This window comes from Gopherus flavomarginatus, chromosome 4, assembly GCF_025201925.1.
Source record: "Gopherus flavomarginatus isolate rGopFla2 chromosome 4, rGopFla2.mat.asm, whole genome shotgun sequence".
Lineage (NCBI taxonomy): Eukaryota > Metazoa > Chordata > Testudines > Testudinidae > Gopherus > Gopherus flavomarginatus.
The window spans coordinates 170,182,725-170,206,378 of NC_066620.1; the positions used below are offsets into that span (position 1 = coordinate 170,182,725).

Genomic DNA, 23,654 nt, shown 5'->3' on the forward strand with positions numbered 1-23,654 from the left:
CTTCGGTTTCTGACTTCTGGTTCTGATCCCTCTCCTCCACCTTCTGACTGTGACTCCAGTTTACCCTTCGGCTTGGGCTTTGATCTCTGATGCCCAGCTATAAACTTGGACTTCAGTCCAGGACTTCCCCCATGTGGATACAGCTCTGTCTGGTAGGCCAGATTCTTGCTTCAGCCACTTGGCTAGATCGCCCACGACTCAGCTGCTGACACTTTGAGCAGCCCAAAAGATTAAACAAGGGTGGGTAAACAGCAGTACTGCCCTTCAGATGGATTCCACAGAGGCAACCATGCTCCTGCTGGACACTGTGGGATTCCTGCAGACCCTAGAGGCCCAGGTTATGGTTTTGTAGGTACATGCTGCAGACCTGCAGGCTCAAATCGTCCCGCGCATAGCTGCCGCCCAGCTTCTAGAAACCAGAGATTCCAGTGGTGGATAAATTTGATGGAGACCATAACAAGTTCTGTAGTTTCATGAACCAGTGCCAGCTCCTGTTCATTCTATGGCCCCAGTCATTCTCCACTAACCAGACCTATTATTAGTCTGCTAACTGGGGAGGTCCACTGTCTTCCCTCCTGGAGACTTCTAGCCCCTTGCTGAGGTAGTCTGAAAAGTTTGTTAGAACTGTGGCAGTTGTAGTTAATGATCTGGATTGCATGGAGTCCACCAAGAATGCACTTAAGAGGGCTGCATCAGGGGAACAGGTCAGTTACCACGTTTTCCAGAGAGTTCCATTGTCTGGCAGTAGACATTAAATGGAATGAGGTGATGCAGCATTACCATTTCTTATATGTCATAAGCAAGGAAATCAAGGACAAGCTGGCACTGGTGGAGCAGCCACCTGACTTGGATGTGTTGGTCAAGTTGTGTACCAGTATTAATGATTGCCTGACTGAACACCTCTTGGAGAGAGAGTCGAGTTCCCGATCCCCTTCTATGGTCTCATCACAGGGATCCAGGAAGATCAGCTGTGTTCAGGCTTGCCTCTCTGAGGCAGAGAAGGGCTGGTGTTGTGTTTCAGATCTACACCTGTGTTGTGGAAAATTTGGACACTAAGCCCTGGGACGCTCTGCTAAGAACTGAGCCAACAACAAGAATCTGGAATATCTTTGAACTGCTTGTAACCTTACCCAGCAACAAAGCAGCAGGTCACTTTTCTTTTCCAGATTTGATTTTGTCATCATGTACCACCCTGGATCATGGAATGGGAAGGCAGATACCCTGTCCCACAAACACATACTTGCCGAGTCAGGCACTGCTCCCTTGGTTACCAATATACACCTGTCAAATTTGACTCAGGGGGCAGCAAACAGGAACGGATGTTCCTCATCCCGTCCCTGTTTCCTCCTGATCCAAGCTACTAAGGTCTGTCAGACCCTATATGCTTCTAACATTCTGCCCAGCTCATGGTTTCATTTGAGGTGCTGTTGTATCCCAGAGGACCAGCCCAGACTTGAGGTATTAGAGAGTTGGCTGCCATATTGTCTGCTTCAAAACCCAAGACCTAAATGTTATTGAATTTCTGGTGGCCAACATTGAGTACTGGTGTTAAGAGGTATGTTAATTCATGTGATCTGTGCTGTTGAAGCAAGTGCCTACATGCAGAATCACTTGTCCTCCTTCAGCCTTTGCCTACCCCATCTCAACCCTGGTCCTCGGCATCCTTGGACTTCATCATAGGCTTGCACCATCATCCGTGTCACAATCGATGTCCTCACTAAAATCATGCACTTTATTTCCATTCACTCTCTCTCAACCACCCAGGAAATGGCCCACCTTTTTCTTTTTCTAGATCATGTTGGCTTCATGAGCTGCCAACAATAGTCTGAGATCAGTGTTCACAATTCACTTCCCATTTTTTGGTGCAAACTCTTAAGAATGGAATTGCTTGCCTCCTCACCTTATCTGCCACAAATCAATGGGCAGACAGAATAAGTGAACCAGGTCCTCAAGCAGTACCTCCGTTGCTTTCTCAGTTATCATCAAGATGGCTGGGTCATCCTTCTGCCATATGCAGAATTTCCATACAACAACTCCACTCATGCATCCACCTGAGATAGCTCATTCTATGCAAACTACGGTTTCCATGCTCAACTTCATTCAGCTGCACCTCCAGACTCCTAAGTCCCTACCACAGCAGACCTAGTTGTCCATCTTCACCGGGAGCACCAAGAGCTTATTGAATCTTTGAAGCTTTGAAGGAGGCATACAAATATCATGCTAATCCAAAAATGCCAAGTCACACTGACCCGGTCTGTAGGAGATACAGTCTGGTTGTCCTCCAACTATTTAAAATCCACCCATTCCCAAGCAAATAGGATCATCAATACCTAGGCCCATTTAAGGTCATGGAACAAATTAACCCTGTAGTGTTTAGGGAATGCTGGAATATTTGAAGGTCCACCCGGTTTTCTGTGTGTCTCTTCTGACACCGTACATGGAGAATCCCTTTCATGGCCACTCTACTCTACCACCACCTCCCGTCAATATCCAGGGACAAGAGGAATATGAGGTCTGGGAAATTCTAGTCTCCAGACGAGTTTGAGGCAAACTCTGTTATCTGGTGGACTGGAAGAGCAATTGTGGGAGCTGGTAGAAAATGTCTATGATCTAGAATTCATATATGCCTTCCATCAGAAGTATGCCCTGAAACTAGTCCTACAGTTCCTACGAGGCACGCTTGAAGTGGAGGGACTGTCAGGAACCAGCTGCAGCAGAGCCAATCTCCTGGCAACCTAGTGAGTGCAGCTGGCCCTCATACAAGCTGTCCGATTGACTGTACCACCTGATTGGCTGCAGGAATTTGCAGACTGAGACTTAAGCTTAGTAGCAGCTGCAGTGCAGTGGCTGCTCAACACATTCCTAGCCTGCAGCTGTACTTGGTCCCATCTCTGGTTCCACTGTCTCCCATCTTGCTCCTGCTCTAGTCCCCAGCTCCTTCCTCACCTTGTATGCCTGGCTCAGACCATCAGTTCCCCCTTCTGACTGCAACTCTGGCTAACTCTTCAGCTTAGGCTTTTGTTTCTGACTCCTGGTTCTGACCCTCCTCCTGTCCTTCTGACTGAGACTCCAATTAACTCTTCAGTTTAGGCTTTGGTCTCTGACTCCGGTTATGATCATTAGGTTCACTCCTGGATCTGCCCCATCTGGATTCAGCTCTGACTGGTAGGCCAGACTCTTGCTCCAACTACTAGGCAGACTTCCCACGACTTGGTTGCTAACACTTTCGTAGCCCTTCATGGTGTATTCTGGAATGTAACTCCAAGGATCTTTTCAGTTTCAAAGTAGCTGATCAGTGGGACCTAATCAGGAATTACTAGGGTTCACTGCAACAGGAAGGGGTGAGTCGTCTCTGCCAGAGGATGGGTCCTGATTGGATAGGGAGAGAGTGAGTCTTCAGGTAGGATAAGAAGTCATAGAGATGGGAGAGAACAAGCTACTCACACAAATCCTTTCACCCACTATTCAGAAGATCTGTTGTAAAAGGTTGTAGAGAGAGTGGAAGGGCGTAGGGGCTAGGTTGGGTCTTAGTCCCAAAGACTTTAACTGATTTTCCCTAGAGGACTGGATTTTATTTTCATTGGTTGGTCAGTTGGGGATAAATTGATGTGCTTGTCTCTGTCAAAGAACTTAGTATGTATTTATAAATCCTGGGGTCATGCAGACTGTGGTCTTATGACTGAAACTGGGAAATGGGACGTGTAGATTTTATTCGAAGCTCTACCACTCACTTATTTTAAACTCTCTGTGCTTTCAGTTTTTTCCCTTTATAAGTCCAGGATAATAAGACTTTCCATATCTACATCACAGAGTGCTCTGAGGCTAATAAAACGTTAGTACTGTACTCTGCATTTGTTTGATGGAAGGCACTATGTAAGTGATAAGGATTAGTAATAACCTCAAGGTGCATTATCTCAAGAGCAGATATCCGGTGTTTTTATGCAACTATCTGTAATATTACCATCATTGCAAGAATTGCAGACTCTAACATGAAATGGAGTGTCCGTGGCCAGTATCATATGCACAGTTAGCATCTTGGATATGATAATATGTTCTACATTATTTACTTCATAGAGCTTCCTAGTCTATCTTTAAATGTAACATTTTGTGCCTGGATAGCTGTTCGGTGTTGGAAAGAGAACCATCGCAGACAGGCCAATGACTGACTATAGTCAATGTGATTTGTGCTGTACTTTAGGATGAAAAGTATTTGTTTAGAATTCCTTGCCAGCTGGATGTGTTAGAAGTGCAGACAGCTGTAATGTGGCAGTGTAAGCATAAGAAACTGATAAGTTGTTTGGTTTGTTATAGCAACTGCGTGAGCTGATTGCTGAACACAAGCCTCATATAGATAAGATGAACAAAACTGGCCCTCAGTTGTTGGAGTTGAGCCCAGGAGAAGGTTTTTGTATCCAAGAGAAATATGTGGCGGCTGACACCCTTTACAGTCAAATTAAAGAAGATGTCAAAAAGCGAGCACTAGCACTGGATGAAGCCATTTCTCAGTCTACTCAGGTATCAATTTAAACTCAAAGTAACTGGGTTCGTTCAAGTGGAAATATATACATTGTCATTAGGCTATGGATTAACCACAAATTGCAGGTTTATCTCCTGTACCCACCCACATGGCCTGCGAATGCTCAGAACACTGCTCATGGCATTGTTTTTCTGTTAGTCAGGGGGTTATAACTTTTTATATTGATCAATATACTTGCGCTGTCCTTGCAATATTTTATTGGCACATGGAAAATCATTTTGAAGTAATTATTTAAGGAACATCTGAATGCTAAATATGGGATGTTACTTTCACCTTCATTCTGGGTAAACATTTTCTCTTCCACGCATATTAGTAATTCATGCTGCCCCCTATGCACACCAGAGTCAATCAGCTAAGTCACACATGCATAGCTGGAACTCACAACATTCAGCTACCAATGCAGACCTCTACCACTGACGGTGAAGGAGAATCTCCATTAAACGTTAGTAGTAGAAGGGTTTACATCTTCTTTGTAGACTAGCCATTAGAGAATTAGATAATCACGAGCACTTGAACATATATACAAACTGCTAGCTAGTGTTTTATAATTAGAACTTATGTGCAATCATCAGAACGGAACCCCCAGATTTTACTAGATTTCACATTTCATTACAAACTTAAAACTCTGATCGGGTTCCTAGGAAAATGAGCTAAGATTAAGGAACCTTTGGAGCAAAACTGAGTTGGTGTGTTATTATGCATCAAATCCTTGAGACATTTGAGGTTTTGCATGGTTTCACTTTTGAACTTGCTGAAATTCTGTGTTTCTTAGTTTCACTTTGAGATTTTTTTTGAGTTCACTCAAATTCAAAACAAATTCACTCAGATTCAAAACAAGTTCATGCAAATTCAAAACAAAGTGTGTGTGTGTGTGTGTGTGTGTGTGTGTGTGTGTGTGTGTGTGTGTGTGTGTGTGTGTGTGTGTGTGTGTGTGTGTGTAAAACCATACAGCCCAAAGCCACAATAAAACCACTACATTTTATACAGCTCTACTGACACAACTTCTCCCTACTTCCCATGCACTTGGGGGAACAAGTAATAGTATTGATAGTCTCTCCAGATCTAGAATACTTTCCCAAATGCTTCTCTATGTAACATATGTTAAAATGCTCCTCAGGATATGCCTTTATATACTTTTTTTTCTTTGGGTCATCTCACTATGTTTCCAGACTGCTGACGGTGTGTGTAAAAGCCTGTGAGCAGCCCATATCACCAACTGGTATCTTAATGTGCTATTTCCAATTCTTATATTGAACCATCATACTTTTAAGCATTCTAAAACAATCAAAGTACACAACTACTGGTAATTATTTTAGATGAAAACATTGTTCTGTACTTTAAGGGTTCAGTCTGGCTGCCATTAAAGTCCATTGGAGCTTACCTCTATACCTTCAAAAATCAGGCTACTCACTTTCTAGTCCAGTGCCAATATTGAGTGCCAGATATATAAATACAAAAGAGTTTCTCTATGTAAAGAAGAAAATCATAGATGCATGCTCATTTGTAACATCCAGAGTATCAGTATGTTGAAAAGCTGCTTACATATTTAAAAATGTGTTGAGATTAAATTTATATATGTTTATAAAAATGTATGTACAAATGACAAAAAGAAGATAATAGAATTTATTTTGATATAATCCCTTTTTATTAAAATATCCCAGAGTGTATTGTCATAAACATATAATATGGTGGAGTTGTAAGCATTTGCTTACACAGTCTTGGAAGTATCAGTATCTAACTCATCAATGTGTAAAGTGCATTAGGCTATCTTACGCATGAAAGGCACTGTGTAAACCCAGAAGCTGTATCTTTTATAGATATACGATATTCCCTATTAAAGTTAAGGGCAAATGTCCCATTAACTTCAGTAGGAGCAAAATCAGGTCCAGTGAGTTCATCAGCATTTTAAATTTTTTGTTTAAAATGTTCTGACCAGAACCAGCTCTACATTTTCGTCACCCCAAGCAGCGCACCAAATTGCCGCCGTGGATGGCGGGGCAGTCTGTGTGCCCTTAGGGCGGCAGGCGCGTTTCCGCTGCAGCGGCAATTCGGCAGCAGCTTCTGTGTTTAACTGAAGCCACCACGGACAGCTAAACATAGAAGCTGCTGCCGAATTGCCGCTGCTGCGGAAACACGCCTGTCGCCCTAAGGGCACACGGACTGCCCTCGCCGTCCGCGGCGGCAATTCGGCGCGCTGCTGGGGGCAAAACAACAGGAACTGCCGCCCCTTGAAAATTGCCTCCCGAAGCACCAGCTTGGGATGCTGGTGCCTGGAGCTGGCCCTGGTTCTGGCATGCAAATTAGAGCAGAGTAGAGCAAATCAGAGAAGTGTTAACTAATTTAACCTCAGTTTTTATCACTTATATGGGATTTGGCTTCCTAGTGTCACAATAAATGTAATAGACATCTGAATATAGTAACAGCTGCATCTCACCCTTAGTATATACTTCACAAGCATGTAGGATATTCACACACATTCTAACAAATACACCCCAGTTTATTAACATCATTCACACATTCTGTTGAGAAGTCAGATGTATAGTGAATCTGCCACAAGAAAGGGGAAATTGGACTTTCATTAGATCCATGTTATTTTCAGTGTAAAGGAATTTCTCTTTGTTTCACTTCAGATGACCCTGTTCTCTCAAGTTCTTCCACAGTTCTTCTAGGTGTGTTATATATTGCTCATAATAGATATCTGGACTTACTGCCACCACACAATTAGTTCATAGCAATCACCTGACACATCAAACCCTCATCAGTGTTTCCATGCACAACATTGTTCCCAGTGTGAAACATAATAATACATATCCTTAAAATAACACAAAGCTTTGTATTGAATACAATCACTTCATATACATGTTAAAAGATGGAAGTGGAAAACCCATGGTTCTCTAAAATTTGGAACAAAGTAGTCTATTAATTAAACAGGACTATAGTCAGGTAAATGTTGTTGACAGGTGTAACAATGCCCCTCTATGGGTGAGCTGTAGGGACTGAACCCAGGATTTGTGGATCATAGAATCATAGAATATCAGGGTTGGAAGGGACCTCAGGAGGTCATCTAGTCCAACCCCCTGCTCAAAGCAGGACCAATTCCCAACTAAATCATCCCAGCCAGGGCTTTGTCAAGCCTGACCTTAAAAACCTCTAAGGAAGGAGATTCCACCACCTCCCTAGGTAACCCATTCCAGTGCTTCACCACTCCAAAAGCATGAATCTCTCTATTGGTTGACCTAAGGACCTGCTCTGTTTGTTTAGAGGCAGTAGCTGTCTCTCAGAGCTCTCTGTAGCCTAGTCATTAGAAAGGGATAAAAAGCTACACGGTATTAGAGTGCACCATGCAACTAGGGATGTTTAATATGTTAGTTTATCAGTACCTTTCTTTTCAAGGAAATCTTTTGATTGTTTTGTCTTTCCTCCCATTTCCTTTCCTCCTCACCCCTCCCTCTTTTATGCCCCAGTTTCATGACAAGATAGATCCAACCCTCGAGAGTCTGGAACGCATAGTTGAACGTCTGAGGCAGCCACCTTCAATCTCAGCTGAGGTGGAGAAGATTAAAGAGCAGATCAGTGAAAATAAGAATGTGTCAGTAGATCTGGAAAAACTTCAGCCCGTGTATGAGACACTCAAACAGCGTGGGGAGGAAATGATAGCTCGCTCAGAGGGTGCTGATAAGGATATATCCGCTAAAGGTAATAATTTATCTGAGAGAGAGAGAGTTTCTTTCTAGCTGAAATAAAGCTGTGGTAAATAAAAATCTTCATTTTTTGGTTATCAGCTAGCTTATTTTTTAATGTTCTCATGTAGAAGGGCCTTGAGGTTTAAAAAAAGCAATCTTCTTGCTTTATGAACGGTTGTCATAAATCATACCTTTTAGTGTGATTTTTTTTTTTGAAGTGCTGTGTTAAATGATTCTGTTTATCATTGTTGTGGGTATTTTACAACCTGAATTAAAAAGCTAGATGGTTTCTTCCATAAGGAGTATACATGTGACATATGTATACATGATGTATCACTATACAAGTAAACATAAATGTTGGTTGCCCATGTAATAGAGTCCATTTGCCTATTTAGCTGTTCAGGATAAAATTAAACAAATGATCTTCATCTGGGAAGACATCCAGACCTTGACCGAGGAAAGGGAGGCCAAATTGCTGGATGTGATGGAGCTGGCTGAAAAGTTCTGGTGTGATCACATGGCTCTTGTAGCCACTGTTAAAGATACTCAGGATTTCATCCGAGAACTGGAGGGACCCGGAGTTGACCCCTCTGTAGTCAAACAACAGCAAGAGGCTGCAGAGGTCAGTAGAAAGTATTTTTTTACATTTAAAGGATTTTTTTCCAATACAATCAGGAAATGTGATATTTTTACAAAATTACCATGAAATACAAGAGAATTCCTTCAGAAACCAACAGAGATAATTACATAGAAATTAACTATAACAGTATTTCAAGACTGTATGGCAAATAATTAGTATATCAAAACTTTTGCTTTTTGTGCATAGATGTTTCAACATGTGAGAGCCTATAGGCTTATCTGTGTCTTTCTGTGTATATGTTAAATATGTAATTGAAATTAAACAAGTCATACATATTTTCAATTCTCTGAATATTATGTAGCATTTAAAAGAAATGAAATTAATATGCTTTCTTCCAAGCCCACAATCAGTTATACTGATTTTAACAATTTAGCAGCAGGAATGGTGACCACTGAAAAACAAAAACAGCAGGGTGAAGAACACTAAACGATTAAAGCCTTCTAGTCTGTACGTCTTACCTTTGTACAAAATCACTTATTCTTATAAGCCTGGTTTTCATTTAAATGAAGTCCTCTTTACACCACTCTGTCAATATAAAGAGGCATTATAAGTTATTTATGCTTACTTCAAGGTCCTTTCACATTGCCAGAGAGGTGTTACTCTTGTGACCTTAATATAAATAAGAATCAAGGCCGATAATGTTGTGCCTTAAAAGCAACTGTATCTATATTCTTGAGTTTTAAAATGTAGCAACATTGAAAATTTTAATTTTTTCTCCTTTTAGGCTATCCGAGAAGAAGTTGATGGACTGCAGGAAGAACTCGATATGGTGGTAAACTTAGGTTCTGAACTTATAGCTGCTTGTGGAGAACCTGACAAGCCTATCGTCAATAAGAGCATAGATGAGGTATGAGTATATGCTTAATACTAATACATAAATGCTTAATACTAATATGTTATAGTGTTTGTGTACTGTAGAATGGATAGTCCATCAGAAAGTACTTAGAAGTAATGTAATGTTAAAGTTTTGGGGCCAGCTGAACTCAGTGACAAAACCCATTGACTTTAATTAGAACAAGGTTTTGCCCTGAAGTATCCGAAGACTGAAATATTTCACTGTGTAATTGCAGCTGAATTCAGCTTGGGATACTCTAAACAAAGCATGGAAAGAGCGGATAGACAAACTTGATGAAGCCATGCAAGCTGCTGTTCAGTACCAAGATGGACTGCAGGTAAGATGGTTATGATGTATCTAACAAAATCTTGAGTAAGAAAGGTTATTATGTTTTATGTCTTAGAAAAAACACCCTATTACTGGGTAGCTGTCAATTGATGTCATCTGTAGAATTATGGTTAACATTTTCTTCAATAAACTGAAGGATTTTCACAGATTTGTTGTGTAATATCATAAATATGCTGGTTTACATTCTTTGTATAATTATTTACTTTTCATATTGTGTTTAGAGTTTAAGTTAAAGTTTCATTGTTTATTACTAGACTGAGAGCAGCTTTTATTTATTACCACACATTTTGCATGGTAACCCTGCTGATAGGCAACATTCCATTGTAATACATTCAGTACTTCTGTTAATATGGAACTTGGTGCTGTGTCACAATGTTTACATGAACTAAAAGGGAAGACAAAAATAAATTAAATAGTTCAAATCCTAAGTGCTGCAGTTTTTCTGGGAGAGAAGACAAATTCAAGGAACTCCATTTTACTGCAGATCTTTCATTTATACAATAAGTACAAGATTTTGCATTTTCTGATTTAAATACGTTATTCATTTCCGTCATGCTGTTTATATAGTTCTTTAGTACATAATTTTACCCAGTCAGAACACCTCATGCATGTAGCTGATTTACTTTAAAAAGTCTGCAGATAAATTTCCCATCTACATTCAAAGTCTGTCTGCATTTTTGTCTGCCACAAGTGCAGGATTGCCCATACTTGGGAAACTGTCCTGTAGTGGAAACCCATCCTCCTTCTTGGCTAATGGCATAGGGGGGCCATAATACTAGTTCAGAGCTGAGGCATTCTTTTCCCACTGCAGACCCCAGCTGCTGTTACAGTCTTCCAGGGCTGTTGGCATAAAACAGAGCACCCTTGAGGCTGTTCTACATTATGTCAGGAACAAACAGATTGGCTGGAAAGCCTCAATAGTGAGAGGAGGCATAAATGTAACTTGAAGTTACTTTTGCACCTCCCTACTGAGCTTGATCAGTTGCAGCTCAGACACAGCCCAGCATGGAGCCTTAGATGTACCAGATGGGTCTAATTCCACACTCCGTATACAATTAAAATTCACATTGACTTCAATGGGCATTTTTGTTCACATAGATTTCAGCGGGATTTGTGCCTAATTAGTCATTAATAAAAGCCAAATTTCATTCAGTGACATAAACCGTAAAAATCAAGCTCAATAAAGGATGAGAACACTACAGAAATAACAATTCTGTACTGTGCATTTGCTGTAACAGAAGTCCCATTGAAATCAGCACAATTACCCAAAGTAAAGTACTATGTAATATAAGTAACTATGACAGAATCTTGCTGTTAATAAAAGTCCAATCCTGCACCTGTTACATGCATATTCCTGGCACTGGAATCAGTGGGTTTTTTGCATATTCAGGTGTTGCAGGATGTCAATGTATTCAATATTCGCTGCCTTGAATTGTCAAGTAACTTTTTAATAACTTTATTTTTTCCAGATTATTTTCGTATAAAGAGGATAATGAAGTTATTTCCTGCAGTAGCAGATAAACTCAGCAATATCCACTTGAGAATTATACTTGTATTGTACATAGCTTTCAAACTGTACCTCATGACAAGATTAATCATACTGTTTTACTTATATTATCTTGTACTGCAATTTAATGTTGTGATTTTCAGGCAATATTTGACTGGGTAGATATTGCTGGCAGTAAATTAGCTTCAATGTCACCAGTTGGAACAGATCTAGAAACAGTGAAGCAGCAAACTGCGGAACTGAAGGTATGAACTAGCTGTTTATTTTTCTTAATTCATGATTCTACATATTTCAGCAGCCAAGTGTAGTTCTATAAAAACTTCCAAATATCATAATGCTTTTACAGTAAGTAGCTTATTGTATCTGGGTGAAAACCTTTGCCCCTTATTTTTGTGGGGCTAGATTTTACTCTATGTAAATATGATTTGAGAACTCCGAAAAAACATTTGTTATAACATTGATTTCTGTTTAAAAAGGTTATTTGAAGATATTTTTCCCTTCACCTTTTATTTTTCTCACTTCCCCCTGTGTCAGCCACCTTTGGAGCACTTGACCTCCATCTGGAATGTGGGTAGGCAACTTCCTCCAAAGCCTCTGACTCCTGATGTCATGGACCATGCCTAAATACACAAACTGAGATCACATCATTTCCACTAGACCCCACTGGGCTCTGAAACAAAGTTCTAAGCCAGCTCTGATTCCCTGTGTATGGAAATATGATTCATTATGGTCATGACACTAGCATGTTGTTATGCATGTTTTAAATAGGAAGCAGGAATGTGTAGTGCCTAGTGTGGGAGTTGGAAGTCAAGAGCCTTTGGTTTAGCTCCTGACTGTTACTGACTCATGGCCTTAGCCAAGAGGATTAATACCTTTCTTCTTTTTTTCATGGTGTCACTTTTTGTATGAATCATAACCACATATCTTACAAAAATCTGAGTGAAAAAAGAATCAGCTTGTTGCCTCGGTTTGCCTTTCTGTAAAATAGGATAACTGACTACTGAAATTGCTTTCAGATTTTTCAGTGAAAGGTTCTATGTAAATTCAGAGTAGTATATTATCTCAGCCCCTGTAGGCAGAAATTACTATTGCTTTTGCCACAAGCTAGAATGCGTGATAGTAAACAGTCTTACATTCTGTATCTTCCTAAGCACTTGATGACCAAAGGGAAGTAGAGTATTTTTGGAGACTTTAACACATATCTTTGTCTTTTCAGTTAGCTGGGATCTTCTTGATTTAAAGCATACTGTAAATACAAAAACAAGGAGGAGTCTGGTGGCACCTTAAAGAGTAACAGATTTATTTGGGCATAAGCTTTTGTGGGTAAAAAACCATCAGGTGCATCTGAAGTAGGTTTTTTACCCATGGAAGCTTTTGCACAAATAAATCTGTTAGTCTTCAAGGTGCCACTGGACTCCTCCTTGTTTTTGTGGATACAGACTAACATGGCTACCGCCTGATACTGTATATAAATACTGAATCATGAAATACATTACCATTGTTTGCAAATTATTGCAACACATTAGAACAGGAAAAAGAAAATTTTAACATCATGGTAGCTGACAGTGCTGCATGTAATATTTTAAGCAGCAGTATTTCTACTATGTACAGTGTGATAGTTACCTGTGAGAGAAATGATTTTCTCTCTGTTTGTATTTACAACAGCAATTTAAAACGGAGGCTTATCAGCAGCAAATAGAAATGGAAAGGCTGAATCATCAAGCGGAACTGTTGTTGAAGAAGGTTACAGAAGAAAGTGACAAGCACGCAGTTCAAGAACCCCTTTCAGAGCTCAGACTGATGTGGGTCAATCTAGAGGAGAAAATTATTAACAGACAGGTGAATGAAGTTGGGATGGGAGCTTGTCAGATGTGATATAGAACTGTCAGCATAGCTTTTTGTTGTGCACTGTTTGTACCAGCCCATGTAACATTCTTTCTTCATGTTTTAGGGATTACAAATTACAGAAAGAGTGTCTCACATTTTACTGAGTTTTACTTTACAATTTTCAAACACTTGGCAGCATATCACTTCCTGTGTCAAGTATCAAATCAAATCCTATGTGTTTGTTTCATTTTGGTTTTTGATGGTATTTTATTGGCAGTCAAAAACTTGTAAATACACACAGGAGACCAAATACAAAAATGTGTTGAACACCTCTTCTTCAAACTTACAGATAAGTCACTTCAGCGTTCTTTCCAAAACACTGAATTATCAAAATGACACAGGCAAATTGAAAAATGCAGGGCTTAGAAAAGTGTATTCATTTCTAAATTGAACCATTTCATTGAAAAACCAAAGCTCATTAAAAAGACCTCGGACCAAGTAGCATTTAAATTCAAATCAAAATCTAAATAATGAAAAATACAATTAATTCTGTGCCGAGAGAGCCTACATTCTGTACCTTGTTTTATAATAGGATCTGGAATGGCCAAGAGTTTAGAGCTAGAATTTAAGGCTATATAATGGAACTGCCAACTCAGCTTTAACTATAGAGCAGTTGCTTGAGCTAGCATAATGTTGCTGCTCTCTGATTAGTGCTCTGACTATTGGACTCAGGCTCCCCATTTGGTGAAAATGGAGTCTAGTGGCAGTCTATGCAGTTTAAGCCAATTAGATCATTAGCTTCATAAAACAATTTCATTGTTATTTTTATTTTCATTATAGCACAAGCTGGAGGGTGCCTTGTTAGCTTTGGGGCAATTCCAACATGCCCTGGATGAATTACTGACATGGCTGACGCATACAGAAGACCTGCTGAATGAACAGAAACCTGTGGGTGGGGACCCCAAGGCTATTGAAATTGAACTTGCCAAACATCATGTATGTAATTATACTCTGTTCATTGAGATGTTATTTTGATGTTTATCTTAAGCTCTGTTTCTTATTGTAAAGATTTGCGCTTGTTAAATAATTGTTTTAGAGGTTTTCAAGAGACAGATTAAGACCGAGAGTGCCAGTCTAGAAGCTATGATGACTGCTGCCTGAATAATGTTAGTGTCTCTCCTCCGGCCTCCATTCCTCCTCAGTGTAGATGGCATGTGTTCGAGCACTGAGCCTGGCACTTCCCAGGGGCTATATGATTTCACATTGACCCTTATTCAGACCAGGGCCCGTGAAATATACTTCAACCCACACACAGCTGTGCCCCAGTCTCAGAAGAGAACAAAGAATCAATATTTTTGGGATCTACAAAATTGTACCTCCTTTGGCTCAGATTGTCATATACTCTGCTGCTCCCATACACCCACCGACTGTAGGGGTAACCTATATCTTTGCCACTCTCTCTCTGCAAAACATTATTAATTGTTAATTATTGTTATACCACCTCTGGACCCCAATCAGGAGTCCTTTGCACTAGGCAAATGTGAAAGATCCTTCACTTTCAAGAGTATCTTCTTGGAAGAGGAATTCTCAGCTCTTTTGTGTGGCAAAATACTGTTTGTGAAGGCATGCTTTCATAGGTCATGCAGATTTCATATCAGGTTCCAGTCCTTAAATGTCACCTCTCCTTCCTTCAGAATAGCAAAAACATGCATTTTAAATTATGCCTTGCAAATAACTTTAAAAAGTACTCAATATTTTAGTTCAGAATCCTCTCAGGACCAGACACAATGCACCAAAACTGACTGTATAGAGAGAACTAAGACATTTCTTTCATATACATGACCAACTTCAGAATGGAGCCCCCTCTTAAAACCATTACAGAAATCAGAGTCTGCTCCATATGTCTCTCGCCTTCTCAGTGAAAGGAAGTGTTTTTATCACCTTAATAGCACAGTGACATCACTGATTATTCAATCTACCTTGATTGCTGAAGGAGTTCAGCAAACACATTACACAGCATTCTTCCTGTTCTTAAACTGGAGTTTATAGGCTAGGGAGTTCACAGAGAGCTGCTTCCTGTTTTAACATGGAAAAACATCCATCTCTTGGAAAACTTGGGACAGAATAACCCTTGTCCTGAGGGAACTTCATCAGGAAGTAAGGGATGAGAGGCATCTGCTTCTGGGAATAACCCTTTATTTTTCATATTGGGGGACTTATTTAAAATAATTATGGTTTCCCCGGTGCTTAAACAGAAATAAGAGTGATAATATGAGACCCTTCCTATACACAAGGATCACCATTGGCTTAGAGAGTCCTCCTTCCACTGAGTTTGTGCAATTGACCTCTCCCTGTGTTTTATTTAAACATTGTTTCAACTTTTTATTTTATCTCCATATTCTACTAATTTTGGAGGTGGCTGGAGCCCTGGATCTGAGAAATCTCAAACTTGCATTTTGCAGATTGGGCCCATTGTTTACTTTTTTACCCGCTCTCCCCAACCCCACTTTCTAATTTTCCTTATTTCAGATTTTTAAACAATTTCCCTCAATTGTAAAAACATGTTTTTTCACTGTCTGAAAATAACACGCCTTCCCAGAATGCACTGCCAGTGCCACACATGATTTCAGAAGGGAGGATGTTCGTGTCCTATTTACCAGCCTGGAGTAGTTGATAGGAAGTTATATGACCATTCCCCAACTCTCAGGGAAGTTTTAACTGCCATACTAGTTTGATATAACATGAAAGATGACACTGAGATATGGAAAAAAGGAAGCCTGGCAACCTTGGTGCTACAGCTAGTGCTGCTATGGGAGCCATCAAAGGACCTCTCTCTTTTTGTTCCTCATCCCCTTATCCCTTCTGGCAGCCATCAGCAGTGCCCACCTCACCCCAGGCCTCATTAGGCCCAGGTCTTGTCCTCCAAAACAACAAGCACCACAGAAAAGTGCCATTACAGACAGGTCCGAGGGAGGGAAAGAGGCATTAAGTGACACAGCGATCTGAGTACTGGGTATCCTGGATGGTGGCAACATACCCTCAGCAGTACAAAAAACATGTCCTAACTTTGCATTGTTATTCAGAAGAAAAATATTATTTTATTTGAGTATAAAACTGAAATGTGTTGCTTGGCTCAATGGCTTAATATTGCTTTCGAGCAAAGTGAGATTCATTTATACTGCCTTAATTAGGTGCTAAAACCTGTGTTGGTTATGAATATTATCTCTAAATCATAGTTGAAATGATTCAGTGACTGTGGGCACCTTAATTAAATTAATTACAAAAATGAACAGGTCTATGTATTGTTTTTTTTCCTTTAGGTGCTACAAAATGATGTGTTAGCTCATCAGTCCACTGTGGAAACAGTTAAGAAAGCAGGAAATGACTTGATTGAATCAAGTGCTGTTGAAGAAGCAAGCAATCTACAGAGCAAGTTGGAACTTTTGAATCAGCGCTGGCAAAATGTGTTGAAAAAAACAGAACAAAGGAAACAGCAGCTGGACAGTGCCTTGATCCAGGTGAGCAGGAAATGAAAAATTAAAGAGATAACTAGGAAAAAGGGATAACTTGCATTAAATATACAGATCTGTGTGTTACGTGCAGGTCTAAATCAAAACCATGGATGCAAAAATACCTGAGTTTGGGAAAGTTTGGATCCAGATGTATATATCACAGTTGGCCACTATCCTTTAATAATGCTGACCCAAAACTCTGAATTTTGGCCTGCATTTTTGAGAATTGTGTAGGCTATCTGCACAGGAGTGAATTTCACTCTGTGTATGTGAATTGGATGTTAGGCTTGGTCTCAGAATTATTTATGTAGTCTTCTCTTATAGCATATATGTGTATATATATTATAGTTTTATATGATTTGTGTTTTCAGGGATATGTTCAATGGTATACCATTTTTTGAATTTTATGTAGCAACTTTAAGTGAAACTTACAGATTTTTGTTTAGGAATTTTCTTTACTTATTGTAAACCTGTGATTTAGTATGTTGCCAAGCTTCTTCTGCCTCTGAGCTGCTATCGCAATTCAAAACATTTAAATATGTTCTAAAGTGGTATGGTGTAATTTAGGCTCAAGGTTTCCATGGTGAAGTTGAAGATATGCAGCAATGGCTGACAGACACTGAACGTCAGCTTTTGGCATCGAAACCTGTTGGAGGTTTACCAGAAACTGCAAGAGAGCAGCTTAATACCCACATGGTAAGTATCTTAATATTAGAAGGTTTTGCAAATGGTCTAGATTTCAGAGACTAACAAAACTTTATGGGCATTTATAGAGAATAGAAAGCATATTTTCTATATCAGAATGTCTGTACGGGATATTAACAACTACTGCTAGCAAAAACTAAATTGTAATTTGCAGGATTGCAAAAGAAATTATTTAGCAGATGCTCAGAGTTAATTAGTTTTCACTGTTGATTAACATTATGACAGTGAAAATGGTTTTGGGAGCTCTTGTTTTCAGCAAAAATTATGGAAATGTTTACTGTATTTGCAGTGAAATTTTCATTTCTTCTTTCTTCCCTTATCCTCAAAATTGGTAATTTCCAAAATAAATATTCTTAAACAGGGATATACACAGCCTTGAAATCGCAGGCTCAATCTTTCATTCTTTACCCATCCAAAACTTTCACTGAACTCAACAGCAGTCGGGATTGAATAAGGACTTTGAGATCACACACAGAGCTTATTTTATTTAGAAAGAGAAAGTTAGCCGTGATGCCTGAATTCTTCCCTTCCTCTCTTTGTTAGAGAAATCCTACGAAAAGATTTTTTTCCCACATAGAGAACCAGTGCAAGTGGGTTGAAAGATTCCTCGATTTAATACCTCACTCCAAAGAATGGCATCTCTAGTAATGCACCATCTATGTATTATTCTGCATTGTTAACATTATGTGTCTGGCACAGTTTCCATTGTAAATCCCTATTGTCATATGTTCATACTTTGACTGTAAGAATTGTGAAACAATATAAAATGTCTTTTACCACTAGTGATTTTTGTTTCAAAATGTGATAATTTGTTTTTTTTTGTTTGTATGTTTGTGAGATGGTAAAATATATGAGAACATTGCTTTTCCAGATTCTTTACAGATGTACACAAAAATGGTTTACTATTTTAGAATGGATTGTTGGAGACTAGAAGAGAATGCAAAATAAAACATGGTATTCTGAAAAAAAGAAATGCAAGCACCCTAATAATTTGCTATATAAACAAATTACTATCCATTCAGGGTCTGATCCAAAGCCCCACACTCCACATTTAAAACAGCTTCCTATGTCTTTACCAGATCATTATATCTGTTATGGGTTGCTGTGTAAATATATGAGTGGCACATACATGTCTACCATAAACAGAATAGTAATAGAATTCTTCACATGTATATAGAATTTCACTTGAGGACTTCAAATTGCAGTTGAACCTTACAGTACCTATGTGAGATCTATCTAGCTCTCTCTATATATATATTGTGTTAGCCTAATTTCTGCAGATTGAGAAACTGAGGCCAATGGTTGTTATTATGGTGATACAAACCACGGCAATTTGTGATAAGTGATCATGTGGAACCTTTGTTTGTCACACCAAACACATTTTTAAGGGCACAGCCTATTTTTAAGGCTATGTATAAAATAAACTAGTTCCAGTTGGGGGGAGAGGGGGTGGATAGAGGGGAGCAGAAAGCCCAGAGCTGCCAGAGAATCATCTCTTCCTCCTCCTTCCCCACCAGCAGCGCTTGTTTCTTGTCCTGCAGAACTTTGCCCTAGTTTGGGAGGGAGAATCTGATCTGATGCAGCACATGTGTTATAGTCAAGTGTGGTATGCTTGAGGGGCCTATTAGTAATTATTTGTTTTGTGGTAGTGGCCCACCATCAGGATAGGGATGTATGTATGCAGTGTTAGGAGAATAGGACTCTAAGTATAAGTTGGTCAAAAAAGAAGAGTTTGTGGTAGGTACAACTGTTACTTATGCTGATTTGGCATTCAGTAGGTGTGCACAGTGACATGCCTAGTGGGTGAAGAGAGATGCAGAGGGTAGAAGATAAAGCAACTCTTCCATGCTGTACAAACCCCTTTTGGGGATATGTTGGATTGCTTCAGGTCTCCTAAGGGTTCCAGCTGGTTTACCCATTGTGTTCCTGCTCCACATGTACTTTAAACAACTAGAGATCCGGCAAACCTTGCCCAGTGAGTTAAATGCATATGATATTTCTGCCAAACTTAAGGCCTGAGTATATACATCTGCCTGACTCAGGTCCTAAGTATATATATCCTGGAAAAAGCCTAAAAAATTATTGGACACATCATACAAATTCTCATTTCCTGAATCATTGGGCTCTTTTTTTTCCTTCAGATTTGGCCCTTTATGCATTATATATGCTCCCTATCCTATTTTTTAAAATAATGCCCCCAGTATATAATGCTAAACGTGTTTGAAGGGTATTGAATTCCTACCTGACTGATTTTTATATTTCTTGTTTTTTTCTTAATATAGGAACTCTGTGCTGCCTTTGAAGCCAAAGAAGAGACGTACAAATGTCTGATGCAGAAAGGCCAGCAGATGCTTGCAAGATGCCCAGGGTCTGCTGAGACAAATGTTGAGCAAGATATAAATAACTTAAAAGTAAAATGGGACTCGGTACAAACAAAACTCAGTGAAAGAAAGGTGTGTGGTTTAGAATAATGATAGAAATTAAAATAATATATTAAGTACCTTAATATTGAATTATTTCATATGTAGAATATCTATACTTGGTTGCTGGGACTTGGAATTTTTTGTTGTGTGACAATTATTCAGATTTCACTAGTGCTTTTATCAGGAGTCTTGGACCCACTGGTTAATGATGTAACATCATTTGTGGGGTGAAAATCCGTTTGATAAAAAGGTATGGAAGTATACTGATATATATTTATTTTGCAGAGTGAGGATATTTCTGGTTTGTCTTAGAGATTATAGATTAAAGAGAAGGAAAAGTCTGATTAGATCATCTTGTTAATCTACCGTCAGTGCAGGAATGTAGTATTAATTTGACAAGAGTTATGACCAGTATAGTTTTAAAAGTTTCAAGCAATTGGGCTTCCACCAATTGCTTTTGGAGAATATTTCTAATATCACTACTTCTCAGCAGAATGATTTTACTGATATTAAGCATAAGTTTTCGTTTTCTAGTTTCATTTAGTTTTCATTACATCATGAACCATAGCTGAGTTGTTTTATCGCGGTCAAACTGTAAATGATATTCATTATTGCAAACAGAGGTAGCCGCATGCAAATGAATAGCACTGACATAATTACAAAGAAAAATATAACAAAATCAGCTTTTCTTTAAAACAAAAATGTTTCTTAATGCAACTGTATAATGCAACGATATCAGAGTAATTAGTTTGCAGCATGAGGCAACCTCCTTAGAACTAGTTATAGGGCTGAATGGAATGCTTGGCTAGCCCCACAATCTGATTAGCTGAACATCTCTGAGTGCTTTTTTAATAGCTCATAAACAGTCAAATGGCAAAACTAGCAGCATGGCCTGATTCAGGCTATCAGACCCAAAGCTGAACATTATGTTTGTTTCCTGAGTTCTGTCTTGAAGCTTGTAAACTGTGTTGTTCCATTTTGTTAACGGTTCAACACCAGGAGTTGGGATGTTCTGGTGTATAGAAACACACCCCTGGAATTGGATGTTGTGTTGTCTGCTCAGTAACCAGTTTTATGCCTATTTTTCTATTGCAACTCCTTTTATATCCTTTATCTATATGCTGTTATTTTGAAATACAGAACACGTCAACATTGAGTTGAAAAAATATGACAAAAATAGGGGCTCTCTCCAAGATATATTTTATTAAAATGGTTTATTCAACGAAGCACCAATTAAACATCAGCTGTTACTAAATAACTATATATCTTTATAGGCCAAACTGGAAGAAGCCCTGAATTTGGCTATGGAGTTCCACAACTCACTTCAAGACTTCATCAACTGGCTTACCCAGGCAGAGCAGACTTTGAATGTGGCTTCTCGGCCAAGTCTCATCTTGGACACTGTCTTGTTTCAAATTGATGAACACAAGGTATGTTAAGAAACAGATAAGTAGTGTTTTCCTCCAGCTCTTTGGAGGTACTGTATTAATGTCCAAAGGAATCCTGTAATGCTGTCACTCAGAAAATCTTTGTATGTCTTTTAAGATGTATTTTATAGTCTCTCCCACCAGAAAGTCCATAACCACATCATTTAGTTTTCTGTGTTTGTCACATGAGCGACCAGTGTAATCTTTAAGTGTGGTTTTCCTCCTTTTTCAAGGTCTTTGCTACGGAAGTGAATTCTCACCGAGACCAGATCATAGAGCTGGATAAAACTGGAACCCATCTGAAATATTTCAGCCAGAAACAAGATGTTGTCCTTATTAAGAATCTGCTGATTAGTGTACAGAGTAGATGGGAAAAAGTGGTTCAACGCTTAGTGGAAAGAGGAAGAGCTTTGGATGATGCAAGGAAACGAACGAAACAGGTAATTTGACAGTTGTTGTAAAGCTCTTTGAGCTTAGCTCTAACTAAATCCAGACCCATGACGTATATGGTGCTTTGAAGCATTGTTAAGGAAACCTGGAGTTAATGTAACAATCTATTAGCCTGAGCTAGTGGAGCAGTTTCTGTGATTCAATCATAGAGCACTTCATTTGGAAGGTGAAAGCTTCACTTTTAACCCAGCAGCAACTTCTGTCAGCAACGTAATATAGTCTATAAAAGAAGAGAGTTGCACTATGGCTTCCAGATGTATATCAGTGCCTTCTGCCTTCCAGAAGAAATTACATAACCAACTTTTTACTGGAAAGAGTGTGATGGACCCATTTCTGTATTAGAGAGTGAGATATTGTCCACTGTTTTCTTTTTAGCTGTGTGTTTTACCCAAGTAATGTTTAATTCTCCCTGCCCTTATATTGGCCGCTATAACAATGTCTTCTGTCTGGCAAGGACACTCTGGTGACTTACTGTGAGAAAGAACTTAAGAAATGGAAATGCTCATACATAGTTCACCTCTCTAGGAATTGGTCATTGAATCTCTGATTCATATGTCCCTTAGCAAAGGGTATATATGATAGATGGGGAAGTGGAGCTTAGTGTGTTTAAACTTCAACAGGGAAGTGATTGTTTATTTTACTGAAATAGAGTTGTGTCCATATTCGCAAGCCAAGACATATTCCTGTGTTAATTGTTGCCACCATGCAACTGAGATGACATGAACTGTTAGATGTAATAAATTGTGCAATCCTATCATAAAATACAATTTATTTTCAAACAACATCTCTCACACACACAAATCTGCAGGAAGACATACAGGGGAGAGAGAATACTTTGCAGAGCTGGTCACAGTGACTCTCAGACAATCAGAAAGCAGAAACAATGTATGGAGATGGAGAGTAGTATAGCAGTATAGCTGAGTGCTGACATCAAGAGCCAGGTCCCCGACCCCAACCAGTGCAGGGTCCAAATGGATGGGAAGGGATTTGAATTGTTCTATGCTCCCACTCCTTGGCCCGCTGGGTGGAGAGACAGACCGATGTCAGGGAAAGGAAACAACAACAGGGATTTTCTGTACAATCAAGAAGATCTAGTATAGGCAGCTCAGCAGAAGTGTGTTTTTTATTAGGAGCTTGTAGCAGTGCAACAACTCACCTAGTGGTGCTTCCTGCTGGTTGTCCAGGGAATTAGCTTGCCAGCCTCCGGAACACCCTCTGCAGGCCGGTGTCTCGCCTTGCCTCTGGCCCCCATGTCCCTCCCAGACCCTGGTGCCCCTTCTGCGAAGGTTCTGCCCCCTGCAATATCCCGCAGTCTCGCTGGGTCTCCCCTTCCCAGGGAACCCTCTATGCCCACCTCACCTCACCCTTTGGCTACTGCCAGTCACCATCTATTCCCTGCTCACTGGGCAGACTGCAATATAATTGCCACTCATCATTGGAAGGAAGGTTTGGACCTGCCCCTCTGCAACCCCAGTACCTTCTGGGCCTTTAACAAGGCCTGCAGCCTGCGGGGTTTCCAGGCTGGAGCTCCCCAGCTCCTCTGGCCTTTCCCGATTCCTGCTCCAGTCTGGGTACCCTGCTCAGCTCTCAGCAGCCAAGCCCATCCCTCTCAAGAGCTACAGAGAGATTGTCTCTGTGTTCAGCCTCTGGCCCCAGCCCTCTTCTAAGGGCCAGCTGGGCCATGATTAGGCAGCCCACAGCTGAGGCTGCTTTTCTAATCAGCCTAGCTGTCTCCGCTGCAGCCCTCTCTAGAGCTGCCT

The 23,654-nt window shown here is 39.8% G+C and overlaps 1 protein-coding gene across 13 annotated transcripts in view; it reads left to right on the top strand.

Annotated features, from left to right (window-relative positions):
* Window positions 1-23,654, top strand: part of DST (dystonin) — a 452,383-nt gene that overhangs the window by 384,813 nt on the left and 43,916 nt on the right. For all 13 annotated transcript variants that reach the window (XM_050950494.1, XM_050950495.1, XM_050950498.1 and 10 more), the window contains 13 exons: window positions 4,312-4,515; window positions 8,002-8,233; window positions 8,616-8,842; window positions 9,585-9,707; window positions 9,931-10,032; window positions 11,694-11,795; window positions 13,216-13,389; window positions 14,218-14,373; window positions 16,698-16,895; window positions 17,457-17,585; window positions 19,877-20,047; window positions 21,292-21,447; window positions 21,678-21,884. In XM_050950494.1, coding sequence (XP_050806451.1) covers window positions 4,312-4,515; window positions 8,002-8,233; window positions 8,616-8,842; window positions 9,585-9,707; window positions 9,931-10,032; window positions 11,694-11,795; window positions 13,216-13,389; window positions 14,218-14,373; window positions 16,698-16,895; window positions 17,457-17,585; window positions 19,877-20,047; window positions 21,292-21,447; window positions 21,678-21,884 — 2,181 coding nt within the window. The remainder of the gene's footprint in view (window positions 1-4,311; window positions 4,516-8,001; window positions 8,234-8,615; window positions 8,843-9,584; window positions 9,708-9,930; window positions 10,033-11,693; window positions 11,796-13,215; window positions 13,390-14,217; window positions 14,374-16,697; window positions 16,896-17,456; window positions 17,586-19,876; window positions 20,048-21,291; window positions 21,448-21,677; window positions 21,885-23,654) is intronic.